Source organism: Stenella coeruleoalba (genome assembly GCF_951394435.1).
Source record: "Stenella coeruleoalba genome assembly, chromosome: 12".
NCBI lineage: Eukaryota > Metazoa > Chordata > Mammalia > Artiodactyla > Delphinidae > Stenella > Stenella coeruleoalba.
The window spans coordinates 83,585,786-83,608,798 of NC_137158.1; the positions used below are offsets into that span (position 1 = coordinate 83,585,786).

The 23,013-nt window shown below is 41.4% G+C and overlaps 1 protein-coding gene across 19 annotated transcripts in view; it reads right to left on the reverse strand.

Moving 5' to 3' along the window:
- The window catches only part of AGPAT4 (1-acylglycerol-3-phosphate O-acyltransferase 4), a 1,412,586-nt gene that overhangs the window by 332,195 nt on the left and 1,057,378 nt on the right, over positions 1–23,013 (reverse strand). For 18 of the 19 annotated variants that reach the window (XR_013830736.1, XR_013830737.1, XM_079939090.1 and 15 more), the window contains one exon: positions 6,073–6,134. Coding sequence is in view for 15 of the 19 variants with exons in the window: in XM_079939090.1 (XP_079795216.1) it covers positions 6,073–6,134 (62 nt within the window). In the remaining 4 variants the exon portion in view is untranslated. Of the gene's footprint in view, positions 1–6,072; positions 6,135–7,775; positions 7,798–23,013 lie in introns of those variants that run through there. The other variant, XM_079939084.1, reaches the window with a different exon arrangement.

The following is a 23,013-nucleotide window of genomic DNA, read 5'->3' on the forward strand; positions in this document are numbered from 1 at the left end:
CCTCTGGGCTGTGGATCCAAAACAAACCCTTCTCACCTTCTAAAGTACTTCCCTTCTTTAGCTCGCTCATCTATCTCTTGAATCATCAAATAATCCATCGCTACTGGATCATTTCAATGAACATAAAACAAGTTCTAGCCTCCTCAGTCTGTAAAGCACCCTCCTGCTACTGCTGCATTTCCTTTTTCCTTTTCATAACAAAACTTCTAGAAGAAATTGACTCTGCTTCTGCTGACTCTTCATCCCATGAAAATCTGCCTCTTGCCTCCAACTCTCCACCAAAACTGCTCGTTACGGCCACCCATGACTTCATGTTGCCGTATGCAAAGGACAATTGGCCGACCTCATCTTATTCAGCTTTTCATTAGCATTCACGTAAACAGCCACTTCTTCCTCTGGGAAACACTTCCTTTCTTGGCTCCATCATGACACATCTCTGGATTTTCCACTCCTTTAACTTGAGGCTCCTCCTTGGTCTCCTTTGCTGGCTGCCACTCTTTTACCAAGTTTCCAAATGCTGGCGCTCCTCAGGGTTCATCCGTGGTCCCTCCTCTCTTACCTACTTTTCGCAACCGCCATGGATTTAAAATACCACCTACATGCCAGCAACTCCAAATTTATCTGTCTCTGACCCCTGACCTCCCTCTCCTCTGAGCTCCAACTCACACATCCAAATCCCTACTTGTCTCCTTCTCAATGCTTCAGTCATATCAAAGATATTCAGAATTGAACCCTGATTCCAAGCTTTCACCTTCACCTTCCTACAATCAAACCCATCTCAGTTAATAGAGCTGTAGGATTCCTTCATTTCCCTGACTCATAGCTAATCAATCACCACGACCTTTAATTCTACCTCTGAATAGTCACTTCTTTCTGTTTCCTCTGCCAATCATTTTCATCCAGACCATGTCCATATTGCAACAAGACTGACATTCTTAGAATGTAATTTGGATAATGCCAGCCCCCTGCTTCAACTCTTAAGGATTCGCCATTGAATTTAGAATGAAATCCAAACTCTTGACCATGGCCCACGGGTGTAGGTGGTTTTTATCGTTCATCACGGCCTCTCTTGCTCATTGTTTTCCAGCCACATTAATTTTATTTAGTGGCTTGAACCAAGCAAGCTCTTCACCTCCTCTGGGGCTACAGAACATGTGCTTTACTCTGCTTGGAAGGCTCTTCTCCCCTAAGCCCCGTGATCGTAGCTCACTCCATGGTGGGTGTCCTGTCAACTTTCATGTTTCAGAGGTCCTGACTTCTTATCCAAAATAGGTTCCATCTTAGCATTTATCATGATTTGTACCTGTGACTTCCTTGCTTACCGTTTTACCCAACACTAGCACAATAACAGTACAAAAGGTATCAGAAATGTTTGTTGAATAAATGAAGGTTATTTCCTTAAAACTCTGGTGATTAAACCCAAAGAGGAGGAAGCTGGTAAAAGTGGAAGTACGTCTGAGATGCAGTTTTTCTGAAGACTCTCCAGATCCTGTGGACTTACAGATATCATGCCTGTTGTCTTTAGGGCTCACCTAGAAGTTTAGAGGAGCTTTACTTACCTGCGGTGTGATGATATCTTTACCAAGTAGTTTGGCCTTGGTGGGTGTGGGTGAGGGGCTGAAAGGTGCTTTATGAATGTGAATCGTAAACACAAATCAGCGACAGGGCCCAGAGCTGAAGTAAATGTAATATGTTACATTCCAAGGAGTTTTAATTGCATTTTTATTTTAGGAAGGTAATGATTTATAGTGTTTATAATGATTTATTTTTAATCCAGATCTCAAAAAGCAAGTGCCTATTCAAGGTCAATGAAAACGGAAGGAAACACAGACAAAGCAGTCAGACACTGGTCAGCATCTCTCCCGTCCAGTAATGAGTTCAGTAATTAACCAGTATCTGTACAGGTTTCACCAACTCACTTTTAAGTGAATGTTACACTGATATTACTTTATTTTATTATTTTTTCTGTTCCATTATAGTTTATTACAGGATATTGAATACAGTTCCCTGTTACACTGATTTTAGTGTCTACTTTTGCTGCTACTAGCTTAGTCTATTGATAGAGTGTGAACAGTATTTAAATCAGAAACATTTTAGTGTAGTAATATTTGCAACTTACTTTGCAGTCTTATTTATTTACAGAAGTTCTAAGAGATGACCTAGCATTACTCTTCCTTTTTGACAAACCAAAACGCCAAGTTAGAGACTACAATGATTTGTCAGAGGGAACTTGTAACACAGAATAAAACATTTTGTTTCATCAAGTAATCTAAGTTGCCTCAAGCACCCAGAGACAGCCTGAGAGTTTCAGCAGCTCCGGCTGAGGCCGCCCACCCCCACTGGCAGGAGCGCTGGGGCTGGAACTTTCTGCTCCCTCTCCGGACTTCGTGCCACCATCTGCCCCGAGGCCACTACGTTTTGTCATGTTTCATGAGCACGGAAATATCCCTAGCTGATGTGACCTGTTTGTATCCATCACCAAGAGATCCTTGGCTCCCTTGTCACTTCTCCGGTCTGACCCTCAATCCTACACACAGCTCTGTCCACCCCTTTTCCCCACCCTGTCCTTCAGCTGCCCCAACTCCTGCCTCTGAGCATGGGGAACTCGGAGTCAGTCAGCAGTAAGTGCCCTGTAACTTACACTCTCTCAGTGTTTTTCTCACATTCTTCCCTCACTGAACTTGATTCACACCTCAGGACACTGCTTCCCCTGCAGCCCCTCAAATGTTTTCTCCACTGCACCCTCTGCACCACCGAGTATTGACCTGCAACACCCCAGGTAGAACAGTTTTCCTCTCTCCTTCTAAAACTCTCCAGCTGGGATTTTCAAACCGCTCTTCGTGCTCTATTTCTCCTTTGCAGTCAGCTACTGATGCCCACCTCCCTCAGTCTCTCTCTCCCTTCCCTGTCCTGTTTCTAGAAGCCTCAGTTTTTGACTCACCAGAACTCTCTCCAAGTCCGCTCTGGTGACAGTTCTGGAGGAGCTCAGTGTCCACATGGGCCATACTTCCAACACCCTGGCTTTTTAAGTCCATGCCCTCAACTTCTGCAGTCATCTCGTCGGCTACCTTAACTCAGCCAGCAACATTCCTGGTCCTCCCCTGACCCTGTCATTTCCAGTCACTGCACCACCTCCACAATCTCAATGTTAAGTATTCCATTCTTCGGCCAACACCTACTTTTCCAGCTAAACCCTTCAAAAACCCAAACTCCAAAGACTCCTTGAACCCACTGGGACCTGTAGCCGGTGGGTCCTCCCACCTCTTCCCCATCCCTTTCTCCCCTCATCCCTCTTCTCTGCTTAGCCAGCTGAAATCTCAGGCTCAGTCATTATACTCACTCCCTTAGGTCTGCCCAGCAAAGAGCTCCTTTGCCTCTCTCTTGTTTTTGTTTTACTCGTGTGGCTGGTTAAACTTGACCCTCTGCCTTTGCTGCATCTGTGCCTACACAGTCCAGTGTGACAGAAAAACAGTCAGGCTGATTGATCTTGCTCCAAATTCATTCGTTTTTTACACTTATTCACTCCCTAGCCTCCTAAATGACACTTTCATCATCCTTTCCTATCTCTATAAAACTCTTCTCCCATCTTCCCTCTCAACTGATGACTTTGCTTCCTATTTCACCGAGAAAAGAGAAACAGCAGCAAAAATCTTCCTACATATTCTGCATTTCCCACGGCTACGAGGTTGAGCTGTCTCCACTCTCGTCTCTGGCCAAACCTTAACTCTGCTAGTTGTCGAATCAAGGACATTGCTCCTGAAATTCTCCCCTCTCCTCTGCATCATCAATCTCCCTGTTCCTCTGCAGAATCATTCCCATCAGCACATAAACATGGCATTTTTTTTCCTATAAAAATGAAAAATTTCTTGATGCCACATTCCCTACCCGCAGCTACCTCATTTCTTTGTTTTCATTTAGCTAAATTCCTAAAAAAAAAAAAAAAAAAGTATCTAGATTTTCTCTCTCCCATTCTTCTCCCCTCTCCATTGAACCCAATCTAGGCAGATTTTCACCCTCACCAGTCCACTGGTCAAGGTCACAATGGCCTCCAAGTTTCAAATTCCAGGGCTCACTTCCCATCTGCATCCTGCTTGATCAGGACACGCTTTGTTCCTTTGGCTCCCACTTTACATGCTCCTGGATTTCTTCCTCCTTTATTCCAACCACGACTTATATTTTATAATATTTTTTACATAAAATAAGCATTACATACGGTTGCTTCAAAGCTTCTGTACTCACTTTACTCTCTACCTGGGAACCTCTTCCCGGATGTCACCATGGTGCTTCCCTTCGCACCTTTGAGGTCCTCATGCACCTAGCACCTGCCTCAGTGAGACCTTTCCTGACCACCTTGTATAAAATCTCAACTCCCCCAACCGCCAGCACTCATTATCCTTCTTTTTGGTTTTACTTTTCTCCATGGCAATGATAACCGTCTAGCATATCATATTCTGAACATGTTTGTGTGCACGTAACATAAGAGCCTTCCTCAACTAGAATGTGAGCCTGAGAGGCTTTCTTTTTCACTCCTCTGTCCCTGTAAACAAGAATGGCATACAGCACATGAGCAGGTGCACAGTTAAGTATTCATCGAATGAAAGGAAAGAAGGAAGGAAGGAAATGTGGTTTTTCAGGAAATAAAAATCAATATTGCTGTGATGTACCAAGTGGCCATGTAGCACAACTGATCAGAGTAATATAGATTTTGATTATGGCTTGATTAAATGTCTAAGAAAATGCAAAGTGGCTTGCATTTTATGCAACTCTAAGGAGATGATTATAGTTGGCTTTTTTCCCTACTTATCACCCAGTGACTCTAAAACAAACATGGAAACAATTTGCAAATATTGGTACAAGTTAGAAGAGAAGCTTCCATTACCTGAGCAGAAATCTCAGGGTAACAATCAATGATTCTTGCTATAAGAAATCTCTCAGGCTTTCACAGGAAAATAGCTGTGAGATACAGGTGTTTTCATAAATAGGTATGTTTGGGGTCTGTTATCAGCTCTTACCTGCAACGGAGGATAATTGATTTTGCTTGTATTTGAATAAACACCCGTGCTCTCTATTCTGGAAATTTACAGTATGAAAACATGAATGAGGCTCCCTGTAACCTGCTAATTCAAGGAGTTGGAAATGATTCCAGCCTTTCATCCTCCCCTAATTAATCCCCCTTTTGAAATCTCATGTTGGAAATGGGCAGTCCAACTTTGCGACATACACATACCAAACAAAAACACACAAACCAAGAATCTGTTGACAAAACTGAGCTGCCACGTCTCCATTTGCATGTTCTCTGGTCAGAGTGGGCAAAGGCCACCTTTGCGAGTAAAAATCAATACGAGAGTATAAAATAGGTCAACTAGCATGCTGTAAACTATATGGCATGAGTATTTCAAGGATAGCTTGATATCAGATTTAACATAATAATAATATGGAGCCTGTAATTCCATATGAAGATTAGGAGGTTTATTTTTAAGTGGTCAAGTGTGTGTGTGTTTATACACATACATCTAGGTAATATTTAGCACTCTGAATTATTAACTTAACACATCTACTTAGAACCTGACATGTTTCACTGAGCACAACGCAACACTTAAATAATCAACTTTAAATGGGCCAGCTTTTGTATATAAGTCACATGTTCACATCCATAGACAAAGCGGCTGAAGTGCAATACAGGTAACACACACAATATAAAATTCTGGTGAAAAGAGTTTGTACATCCACCTACAGACATCAAATCAGGGCTGTCTGTGATGCTCGATCTCTTAGGCATAATTCATCTCGGCACTTATTTGCTTATCTGCCACTACGTTGTACCTGCTTACTGCCGCGTCCCGAGATGTAATGCTCTGGCAGGTAGCAGATGTACCAATTAATAACCTGTCAGGCCTGATGGATAGAAAAGGGAAGGAGTGTTCCCACACATAGCTCCTGCATGGCTCCCTTTCCCATTTCAGGCGCTGAGGGTCAGGAGACACCCCTTGCCTCCCCGGAGAGAGCCCAAACGGCCTCATTACTATCTATCTTCCACAACACTCTGGCGTAGCTTTTGAGAGGCTGACTCACCTGCTCTTCTCCAAGAATCCTGAAGTGATGGAGCTCTTTAATCAAGGAGTTGGGGCAGCCAGCTGTTGGGAAGAAGAGTTAATCACCAACGTGTTATTCCCATTCTGTGCAGTACTATGTTCTCACTGCAGTTATGACTACCAGTGACCAGTGTCGCTTTGGGGGAGGACACAAATGCTTACCTGCAAAACAGTCTAACCAACCTCCAGACAGCAAACGCCCGAGGGCACTCTGCCTGCAGCCTGCCCCGCACTGTGATTCTTTAGGAAGGAGCCACACGTGACCCTGGCCAGGCCTTTTCTCCCCTCCTGATTGTGACCTGGCCTTTGTGGGGCCTTAGGACACTGTGTCATTTCTGCCCAGCATGTCACTTATCCCTAATATAGAGCCAGGATTTCATGGGGCCAGAGATGGGGAGTTGGCACATGTAGGTTCGTTTCACTTATTTATCACATCCTGTTTCCTCAGCCTCCAGGCTGGGCTTCTGCACATCGAGAGTGAAGGATGAAGATGGAGCATCTGGACGCCCCGTCTTCATGGGATTCGGCTATAGTTCAGACTCTTGCCTGGTTCTTCCAGGAGGATTTGTCAAGACCCTAAAGATGCTGCATTTCCGTTTGGAAAGTGTCTCTTACGAAAAAGACCTGGGAAGAGGGCCAGGGCAGTCTTGTGCCCATCATCTGCTAGTTCTACCCAGACAGTGAGAGCCTACGCAAGCTTTCACATTTTCTTTTTTCAGTTGTAAAAAGAAATAAGTAAATAAATAAATCATACTCATATATATACATATGTATACATAAGTATATACATCTGTCTGTCTATCTATCTATCTATCTATGCCAGGGCATACTAGTTATCACTTAAAATGCGTTCCATCCCTGCCTTTTAAATAGAAGTATTCCACAGTATTAATTTGCAGTCATTTATAATATAAACTCTGGAAACAGAATTGATATAAAAACCTGTTTCTTTGGGATCAAATCTATGAATGACAGAATCTGTTGACATTTCTATTAAGGAAAATGGGTTGTAAGAAAATGTGCCGAAGCCACCGCTGAGGCTGAGGCATTTCTCCATATTGTGATGTAAGAACGTGGAAAGTACTGAGGACGTTTGCCTGGGGGAGGGTGGGCCGTGGAGGGAGGCGACTGTCTCCGCAGGGTGAAGGAGCTATCCTTTGCAAGAAGGATTAGATGTGTGCATTATTCTAGAAGGTAGAATTAAAATGAACAGGTAAAATTACAGCAGGAATACTTGGGTTCAATATGAATAAATTTCTAATTTAAAAATGGAATACATTGCCTTATAAGCCAGTAACTGGAGGCTTCCAGACAGAGGGTAAATGACTACTTATGCAGAATATTTTAGAGATGAATTTGACTTGGGTTAGTTCCAACTCTGAAACTCTGTGGTCATATGAAACGCTGGAATGGAGATTTAGTCTTTGTTACTATATTCAATATATATTCGTCTTCGACATTATTGCATTTCATACTCTGAGAAAGTGGTTCGTAAATGTTCACTAAGGTAATACAAAAAAAATTTTACAAATACGAACAAAATGTAAACAGGTGATGTCACCACCTGACAAGAGTCCAAGAAAATAAACGGAAATTCCAAGGTGAATATTTTGGTGGAAAACCTAGTAAATTAATTGCCACACGCATGTCCAATACTACGAAGAAGGAAAGCCAGATCCCGACCTTTGCAAGAGACACTGAGCTGTTTTTCTCCCACTGGAGGCCACGAAGACTTGCAGACTGTGGTTCTTTTTGAGAAGTTGTTCATTTCAGAGTTGCTGTTCTGATCTAAACAATTAGTAAAGGTATATTCTGGATAATTTGGTTGGCTGCCATTCAACCAAAAACTGCTGTGGAAATTCAGAGCCCTGTCAGTTCTTGAGTTTTAGATCTCCTTGGGAGCAAGGAGGCATATTTTAGTTTTATGCAACTAATGAGGAAAGGAACAGAGGCAGAGAGAATTCCAGGGTCAAATTCCCAACAAGTGAGGGTCCCGTGGTTTGGTGCCAAGTATATGAGGGGAGGAGCTGCACAGGAGGAGAGACAGCAGAACTGAGGTTCCCCAAGCTCAGGGTCATAGGCAGGCTAAGATCAGACCACTCAGGGCCCTGTTTGTACCCCAAGCACTGACTTAGTTTCAGTAAGATGACAGCATCTGCTATATTAAATTCATAGAGTTAATTTGAATACTTTTGGTTTTGTGCTTTCATTTATATTTCATTTATACATTTTCATTTGGGTCTTCTAGTTGTATAAGCATAAAAAGTTTCTATCTAAATTTATATCTAGAGATATTTAAGAAATACCATTAAAAAATAGTTTCATTCAAACTTAGTTTTAGAGGATATTCTTTTTCCTTTACAAGTGGTCCTTAGCATTCTTCCCACTTGAGAAAAACTGATTTGACTTATTTTAATGCTAGGTAAAATAAAAAACAATTTAAAATTAGCCTATTTTCAGAATTTGTATTTTAACATTCTCCTAAGATATAACTAAAAGGATTGATGTCAATGATAGCTCAAATATTAACATCTTTAACAGAAGACTAACTAATTACCTGAAACACCTGGTGGATGCAATAAACTATAAAAAACAAGGATAGAGACGGCATAGAGTTAGAAGGGAAGAGTTGTAAGGGGTCAAGCTATTTAAGACCAGGGAGGGGTATAATTGCACCGCGATGAAGAGTGGCCCCGCTCGCCGCAACTGGAGAAAGCTCTCGCACAGAAACGAAGACCCAACACAGCCAAAAATAAATATAAATAAATAAATAAATTTATAAAAAAAGGTAACAGTTAAGAGGCTCCTGTTAAAATATGTACGTTGGATATCATGCCATCCGCCATGGGTTTTTCATCTCACCAAGAGTCAACTCCAAGGCCCTCATTGGCCTGTGTAAGGTCCTCCACTGCCTGGCTCACTGTGTAGCCCCTGAGCCTTCTCTCTCCCTTGCTCATTGCACTTGAGCCCCGCTGACCTGCTCTTGGCTCTGACCACCCCAGGGAGGCTGCTGTCTCCAGGACTTTGCACTTGCTGCTCCGTCTATCTGGAAAGCTCTCGACCCTGATATCTGCATGCAGCACTCCCTGCCTCCTTCAAGTCCCTGCTCAAATGTCACCTTCTCAGTGAGGGCTCGCAGGACCATCCTGGGTGAAACTGCAGCCTATCTTCATCCCCCCAAATCCCCATCACTGTTGTATTTTCTCCATAGCTCTCAGCATCTTCTAACCTACAGTTCCAATGTAACATTCACTTTATTTTCTCTCTCCTGCTGCTGAAATGCAAAGGCGACAAGTGCAAGACCATTGCTGTTTTGTCACTGCTCTATCCGCCATGCCTAGAACACGGCCTGGCTGGATGAGATGTTCAACAGCAGTTGTTCCATGGGTGAGTCATCGCCGCGTGGTCACTGCCCACCAGCTCGGTGACTGTGGCTCCCGGGAGGGGCTCCTCCTCCACCCCTCCTCTTTCCTCACCCCAGAGGGCCCAGCTCTGACCTCCAGCCCTGTGTGTACTTTGCTTATTGGTTAAGCAGACTTTGTCTGACCTCAAACCTCTCTCCCCAGCCTGAACCCCACATGTGAAGACGTCAGTGATGCTTAGAATGCATGATTCCTTTGTACCTCTACTGTACCTTCTTTGCCAATATCCAATATCCAGCTCTGGGTAAACATCACCACCTGTTTTTCTTCCTCTGTTCCAGTTCTGCCAATCACAGCTAGTATAGTAAAATGGGACCAGAATATCTACTAAAAGAAATTCAGACCATCTGCCTGAAGCTGCATCCTTGTTGAGAATGGTGCTACTGTAGACTCGGGGTCCACTCACTGTCAAGGAACTTGCTTCTGTCACTTGTCTTTGGCCAGCACCCTCTCCCCTCTCCCTTGGGGACTCTTCCAAATCATCACCATTCTTCTCAATTAACCTTTAACACTTCATTCTCAAAACAGGACCTCACTTGACACAGTCTACAAATGTAAAGCAGTTGTGGTGAACATGGAGATGCGGGACCCAGACCCCCTGCAAGGAAGGCTTGTGGCCGAGCTGCAGGAGGACATCAAGAGATGGCTTGGCCTGCAGTCTGGTCTTCCTCAGCTGCAGAGAGCCGCCTCGCCTGAGGTCACATCTTCCCCAGGACCCCTGACTCTGCTGACTGGGTGAGGGGGAGGTGGACCTGCCCATCTGTTTTGTCCCAACATGAGCTGCTGTTGGGCAACATTTGCTCCCAAGTCTCTGCTGGTGGCCTGAGGCTTTGTTGGGCCTGCATGGCAGTTCAACTTCTTATTCAGCCCAATCCTGCCCCCTTCTCCTTTCCCAGGTGCACACCCCAGTGAACATCCTGTACCCGTTCTCTACTTCAGACCTTCAGAGCCTTCCAGAGAACCCCCCACGCCCACCCCCCACCCTGGGGCCACTATCAAGTGTACCACCCCTAACTTCATATCCCTTCCCAGTTACAACCCCTCTGTATCCTCCATCTCTACTCCTCCAGGATAAAAGGGAAAATGGTTCCTCCTCTTCAAAACAAGAGTCATTAGTCATCTGTCCTAACCTGTCCCCTCTCAGCTCGTTATGGTCTAACTCAGCATTCACTCACTCTCCTCAGACTCTGCTGCTCTGCAGCTTGTTCACTTCAAACTACATGTGTATTCAAATCTTCCCCTTTAAAAATTCAGCAAAAATCCAGCCTTGAGCAGAGAGTTACCATCCTCTCTCTTTCCTTCTCCTTTCATCCAATTTTCTCAAAAGAATAGCCTACGGCCATTGTCACCACTTGAAAATAGAGCAGTTGGAGGTATGTATTACAGAAGGGAAATATCAAAATTGGGGCTTCATGCCTTTTAAAACAAGGTATCGTCATCATGGCCTGGGTTGAGGCTATAGCTCTGCAACAACTAGCTAGCTATATGCTCTTGGATAAATTGGTTACTCTAAATGCCAATTCCTTTATTAAGAATAATCACCACCTTTACCTCAAGCAGCAGCTTTGAATGTATGGAAAGCAGGATGAAATGACCAAAAAAATTAGAAAGTGTATTTATTGCTGATGATATTAATGGCATATCCATATCTATTGACTGTTGCTGCTATTTCTTTTAAAATTTTTAATTATTTAAAAGGGAAGCAGCTAGTTGAAATAATTGCTACATGACTTATTGTCTTAAGAAATAAAGGTCAAGACTTCTTTTTTTCAGTTCTAACATGTAAAGGGCTTGGAAGTTTTTACTCCCATCCTTATAATAAGAAAAATCTGGGCAAACTGAAAATCAATAACTTTTCTTGGCCCAATCACAGAACTGATGTCACAGGGCAAAGCACCTCCCTGATATCTGGAGAGACAGGCAAGTCCAGTGAGTCACAACTTGATCTGCTTACGTGGAGCAGAAGTTGCTGGAACAATAAACTGGTAGAAATATTTAGACAGTAATTTTGATGAATTGCTATAAATGGGGTGTGCACTAGTGTGAGAATGAGAAACTCTAGGGGCCGAGGTCTTACAGATTTTTCCCGATCTTTATCTCTAAGAAATCCACCAGGTCCTCAAAAGGTGAGGATCCCCTTGTGGCACTGGAAGAGGGAGGGGAAGAGTAAGCATTGTGAAAAGTGTCCAGAGCCATCTCCATAGCAAAGGTCTGCCCTCCTGAGGAAGGACTTTGCCAACACCTACCCTGGAGCTATGGGAGAAGGGCACTCCTCTAACCCCAGCCTGTCTCACCAAATGGGGGAAGAACAGTCCACAGGAATCTGGGCTTCAAGGACATAGACTGAGAATGCTACCTGTGGGGGAGGGAGTAGGCGGCAGGGGAAAAAAAGGACAAATCCCTGTACCACTGGAGAAATACTCGTGAGGGTCACAGACCAAGAAACAGACCCACTAGAAGACTGAGAATTAATCAGAAGATCACTATTGCCCCCACCCCCCACCAATTAACCTTACCACATACCAATAGACCTCCAGTAAAATGACAGTGGGTGGCAACTGAAAGAGCTTCAAGACACAGATTCTCTCTGAGGAGGAGTGCTTAGGGAAGCCCAAAGTCAGAGGGGGGACAAAAATCAAGAAAACTAGATGAATCTGGAATCTCTGACATCTTCAACTACAGCAAACATTAAACACAACCCAACTCCCTGTCAGACTGACACATACCCTCACATTAAAGGCCTATTTACCTCAGTTCCTATTACATGTGTAACATGTTCAAATAAATATTTGATATATATTTGATATATATTTATATCAACTATCAAAATCGGTGGCTTCATGCCTTTTAAAACAACATATCGTCATCATGGCCTGGGTTGATGCTCTAGTTCTGCAATAACTAGCTAGCTATATGTTAGCTAGTAATAAATAAAGGTTAGACACTAAGTCATTTCTGCTATAAGAAGAAATTCAATGATCTGTTGACATTAGCAGGTGATTTCCCAAGTAAAAGCCTGAGACTCTCTCAGATGGCGGGTTTTGAAGCTGATGATGGGGAGACGGTCACTTCTTGCTAGTCTTGTGCAGATTAGAAAGTAGAAACCATGGCTTCTCTTGGAGGGCAAATATGAAGCTCTAATGTACTTGGAAAGCACATTAAACAATGGTTTTAGAGTGAGAAACAATGAGTTGTATAACATGTAGTACGCTAGGCATTTTAATTTGTTATCGAAGTCTTTCCTTGAAAATAAATTTGCTGAAGAAATAAGTTAAGCATCAGTGTTGTGTCCAGCACTGTTTTTGGTGTGATACGAAAAGGAAAAGAAGCATAATGTTGCCTGAGAAGACTTCACAAATCTAGCTGGATTGAAAGAATGCACTAAATGGTAACATCTCTGTGAATGAAGACTGTGTATAAAATCGAGAATATGTGAGGCACAGACACACACCTCAGGACACAGAGTCCTTCCCCACATGCCTAGAGAAGGGTGATTAGCATCCACCCTAGATGTGTGCATTTTCCTGGTTATCCTTGGCTCTCCTCTCTCCCTCAGTGGGTGGATTACACACTCTCTTTACCCTACATGTGAGGGTGGAGGTGTTCTCAGCCCCAGCCTGGCCCACACCCCAGGTAACTGGCCCAGGAGGAAGTAAGAAACAGTGGTGAAGCAAGAAGAGGAGAAGGAAATGAAGGGACTGTTTACCTGTACTACTAAGTAGCTCTATTATCTTGGATCAAAGATATTGTGTTAGCTCTAAAGCCTTCATTTTCTACCTGTAAAAAGGAGAGTAAGAGTATACAACTTATGGGGTTGTTGTGAATGGTGTGTGTGTGTATCTATATGTTTGTATACATATTACCTAGTACAGTTCCTTGTACATAGTAGGCTCTTAATGAATGGTAGCTGTTATTTTGAGAGTTTCTGGAATACAGGAGTACTTGTGAGACCATACTTGACAAAGTTGTTCTGCTGCTGTTTCAAAAATACCTTTTTAACCAAACCCTCAATATTTAGAGGCTAATTTTGCTAAAGGAGTTCAATAGCCTATTAAGTAATTGAGATTTATTATGACAATGTGCTGAAAGATAAGAGACGATCAAGTATGTATGCACATGGCTAGTATACATTTAAGGCTTTAAATTTGTGGCCTTTTTATTAATTATTAATTCATTTATTCACTATAATAATCTAAAATAATAAATAAGCAATTTGATATCATAAAGCTTTATGACGTATTTTTACCTGTGAACTAGCTGGAAAAATTTTTTAATCCCACTGGTCATTTCAAGTTGCTCTCTTTACATATCTATACTTATAAGGTGAATTAATAGAGGCAATAATGCACATAACTTAAGCCGCAGATCCCCAAGCACCTCCACTTATCCAAACATGCAAAAGGGAACCTAACTCAAATTTCCGACAAAAAGGACAGTTAGCAACTGTTTAATCTAGCTTCTGCTTAGCCTTCTGAGTCAGCCATGACACATAGTAAGGGCATTACTTGAGTATACAATCAACAGATGGATGATTATGGCAAACAAGCTGTGGTTTAAAAACAAATATTCCACAAAGATGTCAAAGAAGAGAACTGACGACAGATCAGTTAAACAGAGGAGCTGATCTGTTTAACCAGAGCTGTTTAACCAGAGCTGATCTGTTTTTCATTGTGGGCGAGGGAGGGAGGGGCTCTGTTTTCTACTTGTAGCTCTTCTGTAATATTCAAGGTTACTTGCCTTTTGATACCCAGGTTGTAAGTAAAGTAAATGACAGAGCTGAGTAACAGAGAGTTCTACCTTGAAATTTTACCTCTAAATCCCAGACTATGCACTGCAAACTACTTTCTGCCTGTGAGGGTGGTTTAACGGAAGTGGATGTTAGATTTGTATATAAAAATGCCACAAGTTCGGAGTTTTACATACTACATTATTTTCACCCTCAAACTAATAAGATTAGTCTGATTAACTTGAGTACATTTCTTGTGTTTGGGGGAGAAAATATACTACTGTAGAGACATCAAAAATCTAAACACAACAAAAAACAAAAGCAAAACAGAATTTCAAAGGTTTAAGTGTTCATCGTGGAGTGACTATAAAAAAAAAATAAACAGGAAGGGACAATGAACACGTAACAGAACAAACCTGACTCCATATTGAATCTATTTCTTTAGCTCTAACCTTTGTGCTCTGTTTCCTGTGCTTAGTCATGCTGGCTCTGCACCTTTTTTGTTAAAGAATATTGCCATGTTGCCTACAGCCTAAAATATACAGGATAGCTCATTCTCAAGGCTCTGACCTTTAAAGGTGTAACACTTTTCCATTCATATAGAGATAAAAAGTTGCAGAACAGAGGATAACACTTGTCTTGTTGGAGTTTTATAGGAGTATTGTGACCAAACCTACAGGGACAGCTGCGAGAACAAAGAATTCTGGCCGGAAGAAGTTTGCAACAACAAGCCACACGCTCTCCCCTTTAGGTATAAAAGAAGCCTGAATTCTAACTTGAGTTAGAATTCTGAATCTCTAACTTGAGATGGTTCTTTGGGACACAAGTCCATCATCTTCTCCACTCCCTGGCTTTCCAAATTAAGTTGCTATTCCTTGCCCTAACACTTTGTTTCTTCATTTATTGGCCTGTTGTGCAGTGAGCAGTACAGCTTGGACTTGGTAACAAACACGGGCTTTCTTTGGTGGTAGAGCCAGTCTGTATAGTCTTATTGTAAGTCATCATACTCTTGAAAAAAGGTAATACATTCAACTTAAATGTGTTGGTGCACATATAAAGCTTGCATCAATGACAACTTATTAAATTGATTTAAAAAGCAGTTTGTGGGACTTCCCTGGTGGTCCAGTGGGTAAGACTCCGCACTCTCAATGCAGGGGGCCTGGGTTTGATCCCTGGTTGGGGAACTAGATCCCGCATGCATGCCACAACTAAGAGTCTGCATGCTGCAACTAAGAAGTCCACATGCCGCAACTAAAGATCTCACATGCTGCAACTGAGACCCAGCACAGCCAAAATAAATAAAATAAATAATAAATGAAATAAATATAAAAAAAGCAGTTTGAGGGCCCATATGTATAACACATGGCACAGTTCCATTAACTATGTGTGTAATTATTTGTTAATATCTGCTTTTCCTACCCTGAATACAGACAGGCTCCACGAGGACGGAGACTTGCTCACTGCTTATCTAGGACCTGGGAACGAGCACAGGGTCCAGCACAAGGGTAGTACTCAATAAATACTTGCTGAGTGAATAAATTAATTAAGAGGGAAAGGCACTGCCTTCTGGGTTTCCTGAGCAAGAGCACTGGAAAATAGGCGACGACACAAGCCTGTATGGTACACTTTCAGGACCTCTGAGTGAAAGTCTATTGCCCCAGGGCACAAGGTGGAATTTTTAAACACAAAATATTAGTATACCACTATTGAAACAAGAAAGAGTTCTTTAAATGTTTCATTTCCTACTGGCCTTGTCAACATAAAGCTAATTTTCAGCAAGAGTTGGGCTCTGTTGTCAATGGGAGATAGAGGCCAGGCCTGCTGAGTTGGTTCAGATTGGGGCCACCCTGATAGGCAATTACTCAGACCATTGTGGAAATGTCAAAATATTTTCCTTAAGACAGCCACACAACTGCCAGAGGCACTCTGATTATTTCGTTTATACCAACGACAATCAGATCTAATTCTTAGATTTTATGGACTTGTTGGCATTTAATTTCTGCAATGATTAAAGACAGATTTACGTAATACATAGTCATGTATTAAAGAACAAAAATATCTTAGTTTTTAAAGAGCTATTAGTGATTACTCTCTCTAAACCAACCTCCCTCTTGGTACAGAATTCCTTTCTGTAACACCTCTGCCAGCTACATTATAGACTCTGTCTCAAGATTTCCAGTGACAGGGATCAGAGGATCAGTGAAAGAATTCCATTCTAATAATGAAACATTCTTGTTGTTAGAAGGATCTTTCTAGATACTAGTTCTAGATCTGTGACAGAGATCATATCCAATCCTTTTAAACCCTTATTAACCTTCTCTTTCCTGGGGAAAATACCCATTTGGCTGAAGTGATCTGTAATATATGTGAAAATTTATAGGAAGCATCCAGATGTTCATTTCCCCTCCCTCTATTCTTTGACTTGACCTTGTAGTTGGCAATATTCATGTTCAAATGTAGTATGCGGGAAGACTCCTGTTTATTTGTTGCTGCCACACTCATTCATGTATTTAGTGTCAGACATTTGACCAGATGCTGGGGAACCTGAGGTCGGACAGACCAAACCTGTGACCTTATGGTGCTTTGTTCCAAAAAGGCTTTGAGAGGCATATTCTCTTTGTTTGCAAAGTCAGGTTTTTAGATGAGAGTTCTCACACTTGCAACATTCACTTCCACCTTTTACTTCTGACATCTTACTGGTGGGTTTCCTTCCACCCTACTGATAAAGCATTCGAATGCCCACTCTGATTTTGAGACCCAAGAGCCAGGTCTACCCCTAGAACAGACCTCTAACTTGTTGGTCCAGGGAAAGTGTAACAACTTTGTCTGAATATTATTTGTCTGAATATTTAAAAGTTGTAAATCAAACTAAAAAACTGTTAGAAAATATGTTTCGGGGCTTTCCTGGTGGCTCAGTGGTTGAGAGTCCGCCTGCCAATGCAGGGGACGCGGGTTTGTGCCCTGGTCCGGGAAGATCCCACATGCTGCGGAGCGGCTGGGCCCGTGAGCCATGGCCACTGAGCCTGCGCGTCCGGAGCCTGTGCTCCGCAACAGGAGAGGCCACAACAGTGAGAGGCCCGCGTACCGCAAAAAAAAAGAAAAAAAAAAAAAAAAAGGTTCACCCTTTTACTTTGACAAATACAGCTGTATGAGGATCTGGATGGTGATGACTTGGAACTCTCAGACCCCTTGGAGGTCTGCTCCTGAATCTGGCTAAACCGGCACAGCCAAGTTGCATCCTTCTACTCGCGGGTTCCTATATATCCTGAAGAGCCCCTCACATACCTATATGGTGGAGCCCATAGGTTCAAGCTCCACAACCCACCCCCCACCATGAGTTACCTGTTGGCCATTGCTTTCAGGAAGGCAGAGCCAGTTAAGGGTCTCAGGGCTGTTTATGCAGGGAATTCTGAACCCAGGCAGGGCTCAGGACCTGTGGGCTCCTAGAGAAAGGGATGGGGGAACAGAGAGGGCCCTAGGGCAGGACTCCTTTGCTTAGTTCAGGACTTACTGCCAATGGCCCTCGCCCAGTCCCTGCTCCCTTCCATCTCTCTGTAGTATCTGACATTACGTCAATCCACCATTTTAAAAACAATTCGCCCTTAAGTTGTGAAATTCACTTTACTTTTCTTTTACCCATTGCTTTCCTTCTCCATTTCTTTTTTGTCCCTTTGTCTTTCTGTCGTCTTCAGTCCATTGTTCTACTTCTCTCCTCCACAGTTGCTTGACTGCTTCAACAGAACCCCTATGTATGCCTTCCAGCTGTCTCCAGTTGCCAGCTCAACCTCTGCAACCCAGGGTCCAGCTCTCACTTCAAGGTCAGGAAGTTTCACAATGAGTTCACATGACTTCTTCCACATTTCAGCTTTGGTGACTCTGAGCTGGCTCATAATGCTTACATACCTTCTAAGTGCTCACACTTTTTTTGGGTAGTTGATGGCTGAAACTGACATCAAACTCATTGCTTCTCAATTTTTGAGATTCAATCTTTCCTCATTTTGAAAAGTTAAAAAAATCCATCTCCAGAACACTGAACTCTGTTCTTTCTTTATGATATTTCAAGGACTCCTGACAGTGACTCTGAGATTATATATAGAAGTGTTTGGAGATCTAAGGACACAAAATGTTTGTGTGTTCTTTGTTCTGTTCTCAATTTTCTTAAGCACAAGTTCCTCCTTCAGTTGTTCTTTCTGTCTTTTCCATCATGGGGAACATTCTCTATGCTCAAGAAAATAGGAAAAACAGGAATGGGGTAGCTTTTTCAACCTCTTAACATTGTGCTACCATCTTTGCTGTCATTTCCCTCTTTTTTTCTTGTCCTTGACCCAACTTTAAAAGGCTGTTTTGTTGTCATTGAAATTAGAATTTCATCTCATTCTGGATTTATCCTAATGATATACTCACAGGTTTGTGCTCTTCAATTGTTTTTTTTTCCCAGCTATGAAACTCCTCATTCACTGCGTGCCCCTGCTTTCTAAACATCTGATCTTACTGTAAATAAAATAAGTTGCTGTTTGGTATTAAAAATTAATAAGGAAATTTATATAACAAAGCATATAAAGACAGACTTGAATCTTAATTTTTTAAAGGATGATTTTGAAACTGGGATTTTCCTTTCAATTAGTATCTGTAATCAACATCTACTTTCATTCTGTTCTCATACCATAAAGATCATTTTACAATCTAATTATGAATCTCCCAGGGAAAATGCTTTACAAAGTTGTGGATAATTTCCACAAAGTCACTGATAGCTAGCAAAACACGAAAAACCAAAAACCTTTGGGGAATTAACTGACTATAACTTTTTTAGAAAGCTTTTGCTGAATTTCCTCAATAACCATGCTGCGAAGTAGGGGAAACTCATTTGGAAAATATATTCCATTGAAAAGTGTTAAAAACTACATGAGTCTTCAATCACTATTTTTCTTTTTAATTTCCTTGCAAATAATCACGGGGGCAATTGTGATATCCTTTTGGTTCAATGGAAAACCATGTGCACGTGGGCTTGGGATAAAAATTGAAATGGATTTCAGCTCTCTGATGTGCTACTGGCACTGGCCACATGTCACAAATAATCTGCAATTTGCAGACTGCTGCTGTTTGGTGTGAAATGCTTTGAGGATTAATTTCTCTCTTGGCTATAGCTTAGAATCCCTAATGTAGGTTTGACAATTACAGTTACCTTCTATTTTTCCCTTAGGTACAACTTTGAAAAGGAAACTGGCTAATGATGAAATAGCATCTGATAATTCAATGTGATCAAAGATGATGCAGCAAAACACTGGACAACTCCCTTTAATCACAAGCTGAAACGGGGGGGGGGGGGGGGGGGGGGGGGGGGGTGTACACCTGCAGGCTGGATCAGTGAATGGGTGTGATGGGCTCCTTTCCACTCCAGTTAAGCCTGGTTGATTACCGTCTCCAGGCACTTTGCTGAAGTAGCCATTTCTGAACTAGTCTGTGAGCCAGGTGTTAATAGAATGCATGGAAAATTCACTAAGATATCTTGACTGAGCAACTGCGTTCAAAGTCAGCAGTAGGATGTTATATAATCAAATTTAAAAGCATTATGACTTCAACAAATAAAACCAAGTTTATCTTAATAATTCCTCTCTGCTGATAGGATTTTACTGATGTCTATAGAGGATTATTTTCAATAGCCAACTCTTATGAGACATCTAAGACATCCTAAACCAGTTAAAAAGAATCTTGAAGATATTCATGTTTTATGCAGCAATGTCACTTGTAGGTGTCTACCAGAGAGAAACTTACACAGTTACACAAGGAGGTAGTTACAAGAATATTTACTGCACGGTTTTGTAATAACAGCAACAACGAAGGGAAACATCTGAAATGACCATCAATAAGGCAAGAGACAAAATCATTCAACATCAGTCATTCAAAACCATTGTGCACCCACTCCCTGCAAGGCTCTGTTAGAGCATGGGCCACATTAGAAAAATGAAAATAGACAAAAATCCCTCCTTGGAGCTTGTATTCTAAGGTGGAGATAAATTATGAAATATTTTCAAAAGTGACGAGCACTCTATCAGAAAGAGAAAAAAAGAATCGTGTAAAGGGGATAAGAGCGGGGTTGGATAATTTCAAGTAAGATGCTCAGAATATTTCTTGTTGAGAAAATGGCATTTAAGCAAAGACTTTTAGGAAGTGGGTTAATAAAAATTAACTAGGGTAAAGTGTGTCAAGTATATAAATATCAAAAACCTAAGTTAAGAAAAAATGTTGCAATAGTTCACTCACAGTATGATTCACTTATATGAAGTTTAGAAAACCTATTAAACAATATGGATTCATACAAATATACTAAGAGGGTAAAATAATGCACACAAATGGTAAACACCATTGGAGAGACTGAAAGGAGAGATTGAAACAGGATCATAGAAAAGGGGAGGGGATGCCTCAAATCTGTCTTGAAAGTTTATTATAATAATTGTTAAAAATAAAAGCTAACATTTCTGTAACATTTACTATGGACAAAGCACTTTTCTTTGTGTTTTACATATAATAATTCATTTAATCTCACAATAACCCTGTGAGAGAGTTACTACTATTATCCCCATTTTAGAGATGATGAAACAGATACAAAAATATTAATTAACCTGACAGATTTATCTGAAGCAATGTGAAAAGTTAGACATTGACAAAGCTGGACAGTGGGTTCATGAGCGTTCATTATGTTATTTTCTATATCTAATTGTACATTTGTAACTTTTCATAATAAAAAGGACTACATGAAAACTTGAAGTATATATAAAGACAACTTTGGGAAAAATTGAATAAAAATTCAAGAACTTATAGACCTGAGTTTTTATTTATCATGAACATATATGAGCATGTATGTAGTTTGAAGAAGGAATACCATCTAGTATAATCGCTATTTCAGTAAGCATAGCTTATCTGAGTGGGAAAGCATGAACTTCTGTAGATTTCGAAGCTTTAAGAATAAGCTGAAAGAAGCCATAAATATTATTTATTCAGTTTCTTACTTATAAATGAGGCAGTTACTACCCAAAAAGCACACAAAAGCCTCTTCTGGTAGCTTAAAATAGGGTGGATTAAGCTCAGATGTTTGTGATTTCATAACACAGATGCACATTGATATCTTCTAGTTCATTGTAGCTGCCATATTAACTCAAATGCCTTTTCTGAGTCAGTTCTCAGTGGCTATGAGATGCCTTATCTTCCCATGAGGTACTGCTGAAGAATAAGTCTTACTGATAATGAGACACAATCAGAAATTTGTCAGGTTTTTTCATTTCACTAATAGTAATAAACATTATGATTGGCCAGAGGTTGAATTACAACATTCATTCATTCTTTATTGAGCAACTTTTCTGTGTGTGTCTACTATGTGTGAGGCCAGATTCTACAGAGACAGCAAAAGTGAGTCCGGCCGGGGCTCTGCTTCCATGGAGCTTGCAGAAGAAATAATACACACATCAACAAACCACACAAATGGAGAAACAGCCAAGTGTGCCGAGAGCAACCAAAAAGGAGATGTCATGCTGGGAAACCAAGCAGCTGTTTGGGTGAGATGTGAATTAAAACCACCTGCATCCACATAGCTTAACTATTGGGGCTGAGAACCAAAACCACTGAGACCTAATTGTTCGTTCCAGAAAAAACCCTGCTTTTGAAGATAAGCTTGTAATATAATAAATAATTTCACTGTTTGCTTCAAGAAGTTCCTGCAAATAATTTAACCAGTTTGTTCATCTGAGTAGCCATCTCCTTTAACAAAACCATAGATTGCTCACCTGGCAATGGCTCACATGTCAAACCAGACTTCATATCAAGGGTCCCTTCAAAATCCTTCTCTCATTGTGCCTACCAACCCCCAACTATTACGTCATGAACGCTACCCAATTCCAATCAGCTCCCCACCAGAAAGGTCTGCCCTAACCATGTGCGCCCAGATCCCCAAACCCTATAAATCTGGACCTCCCCTTTCTGTAAAAGCCCACAACTGTCAACGTGGTGAGGGTTCTCACTAAAGTAGATCTAATAAATGCTGTTGTGCTTGACTGACTTTCTGATGGTCATTTGAGAGAATTGACACAGAATATATGAAAGGCAAGATAGAAAATTCAGTAACAAACAAATAAAAACAAAAATTTTCTCATTTTTATGTTATGACGTCAAAACAATTTTAAAAATTAGAAAATTGTTCTCTGTGTGTATGTTCTTGGTACTTTGCCCACACCTCTGTATCACAAAACTCCTCCTTTAATATTGACCTATAATTCTAACATTTTTGAGGACAGGTGTTTTCCTCATCTGGCATCCCTAGGAGTACAGGTTTAATTTGGATGGTCAACACATATGAGTGACCACTGGGGTGAGAAGCCCTCGGAGTGAAAGGTGATCTCAAGCCACTGCTCTTTCTTCTGCTGCTCTCAAAAGTTTATTCTTGGTTGACATGAGAGAAGGGAAAGGGGGAAGTGATGGAGAAGCGATTCTGTGTTGCCTTTAATATGTTTTTGCATAGACTGTGGTGGTTGGTTTGCCCAAATGAGCATGTCAAGGTCTAGTTAACTTTATGGGCAAAAGAGGAACTCATGGGATTGAAATCCCCAAGTGGATCCAATCAAAAAGGAGACTCAGATTACATACTGTACACCCAATCAGATAAAGCATGATCAAATAGGGTTTAGTGGGTCATCTGGGTGACTAATTACCATGGTTAAATTAATGAGGTTTCTTTAGGGTAAAAGCGCTGTGAGCCCCAAACTACTTATATACGTACAGGTTT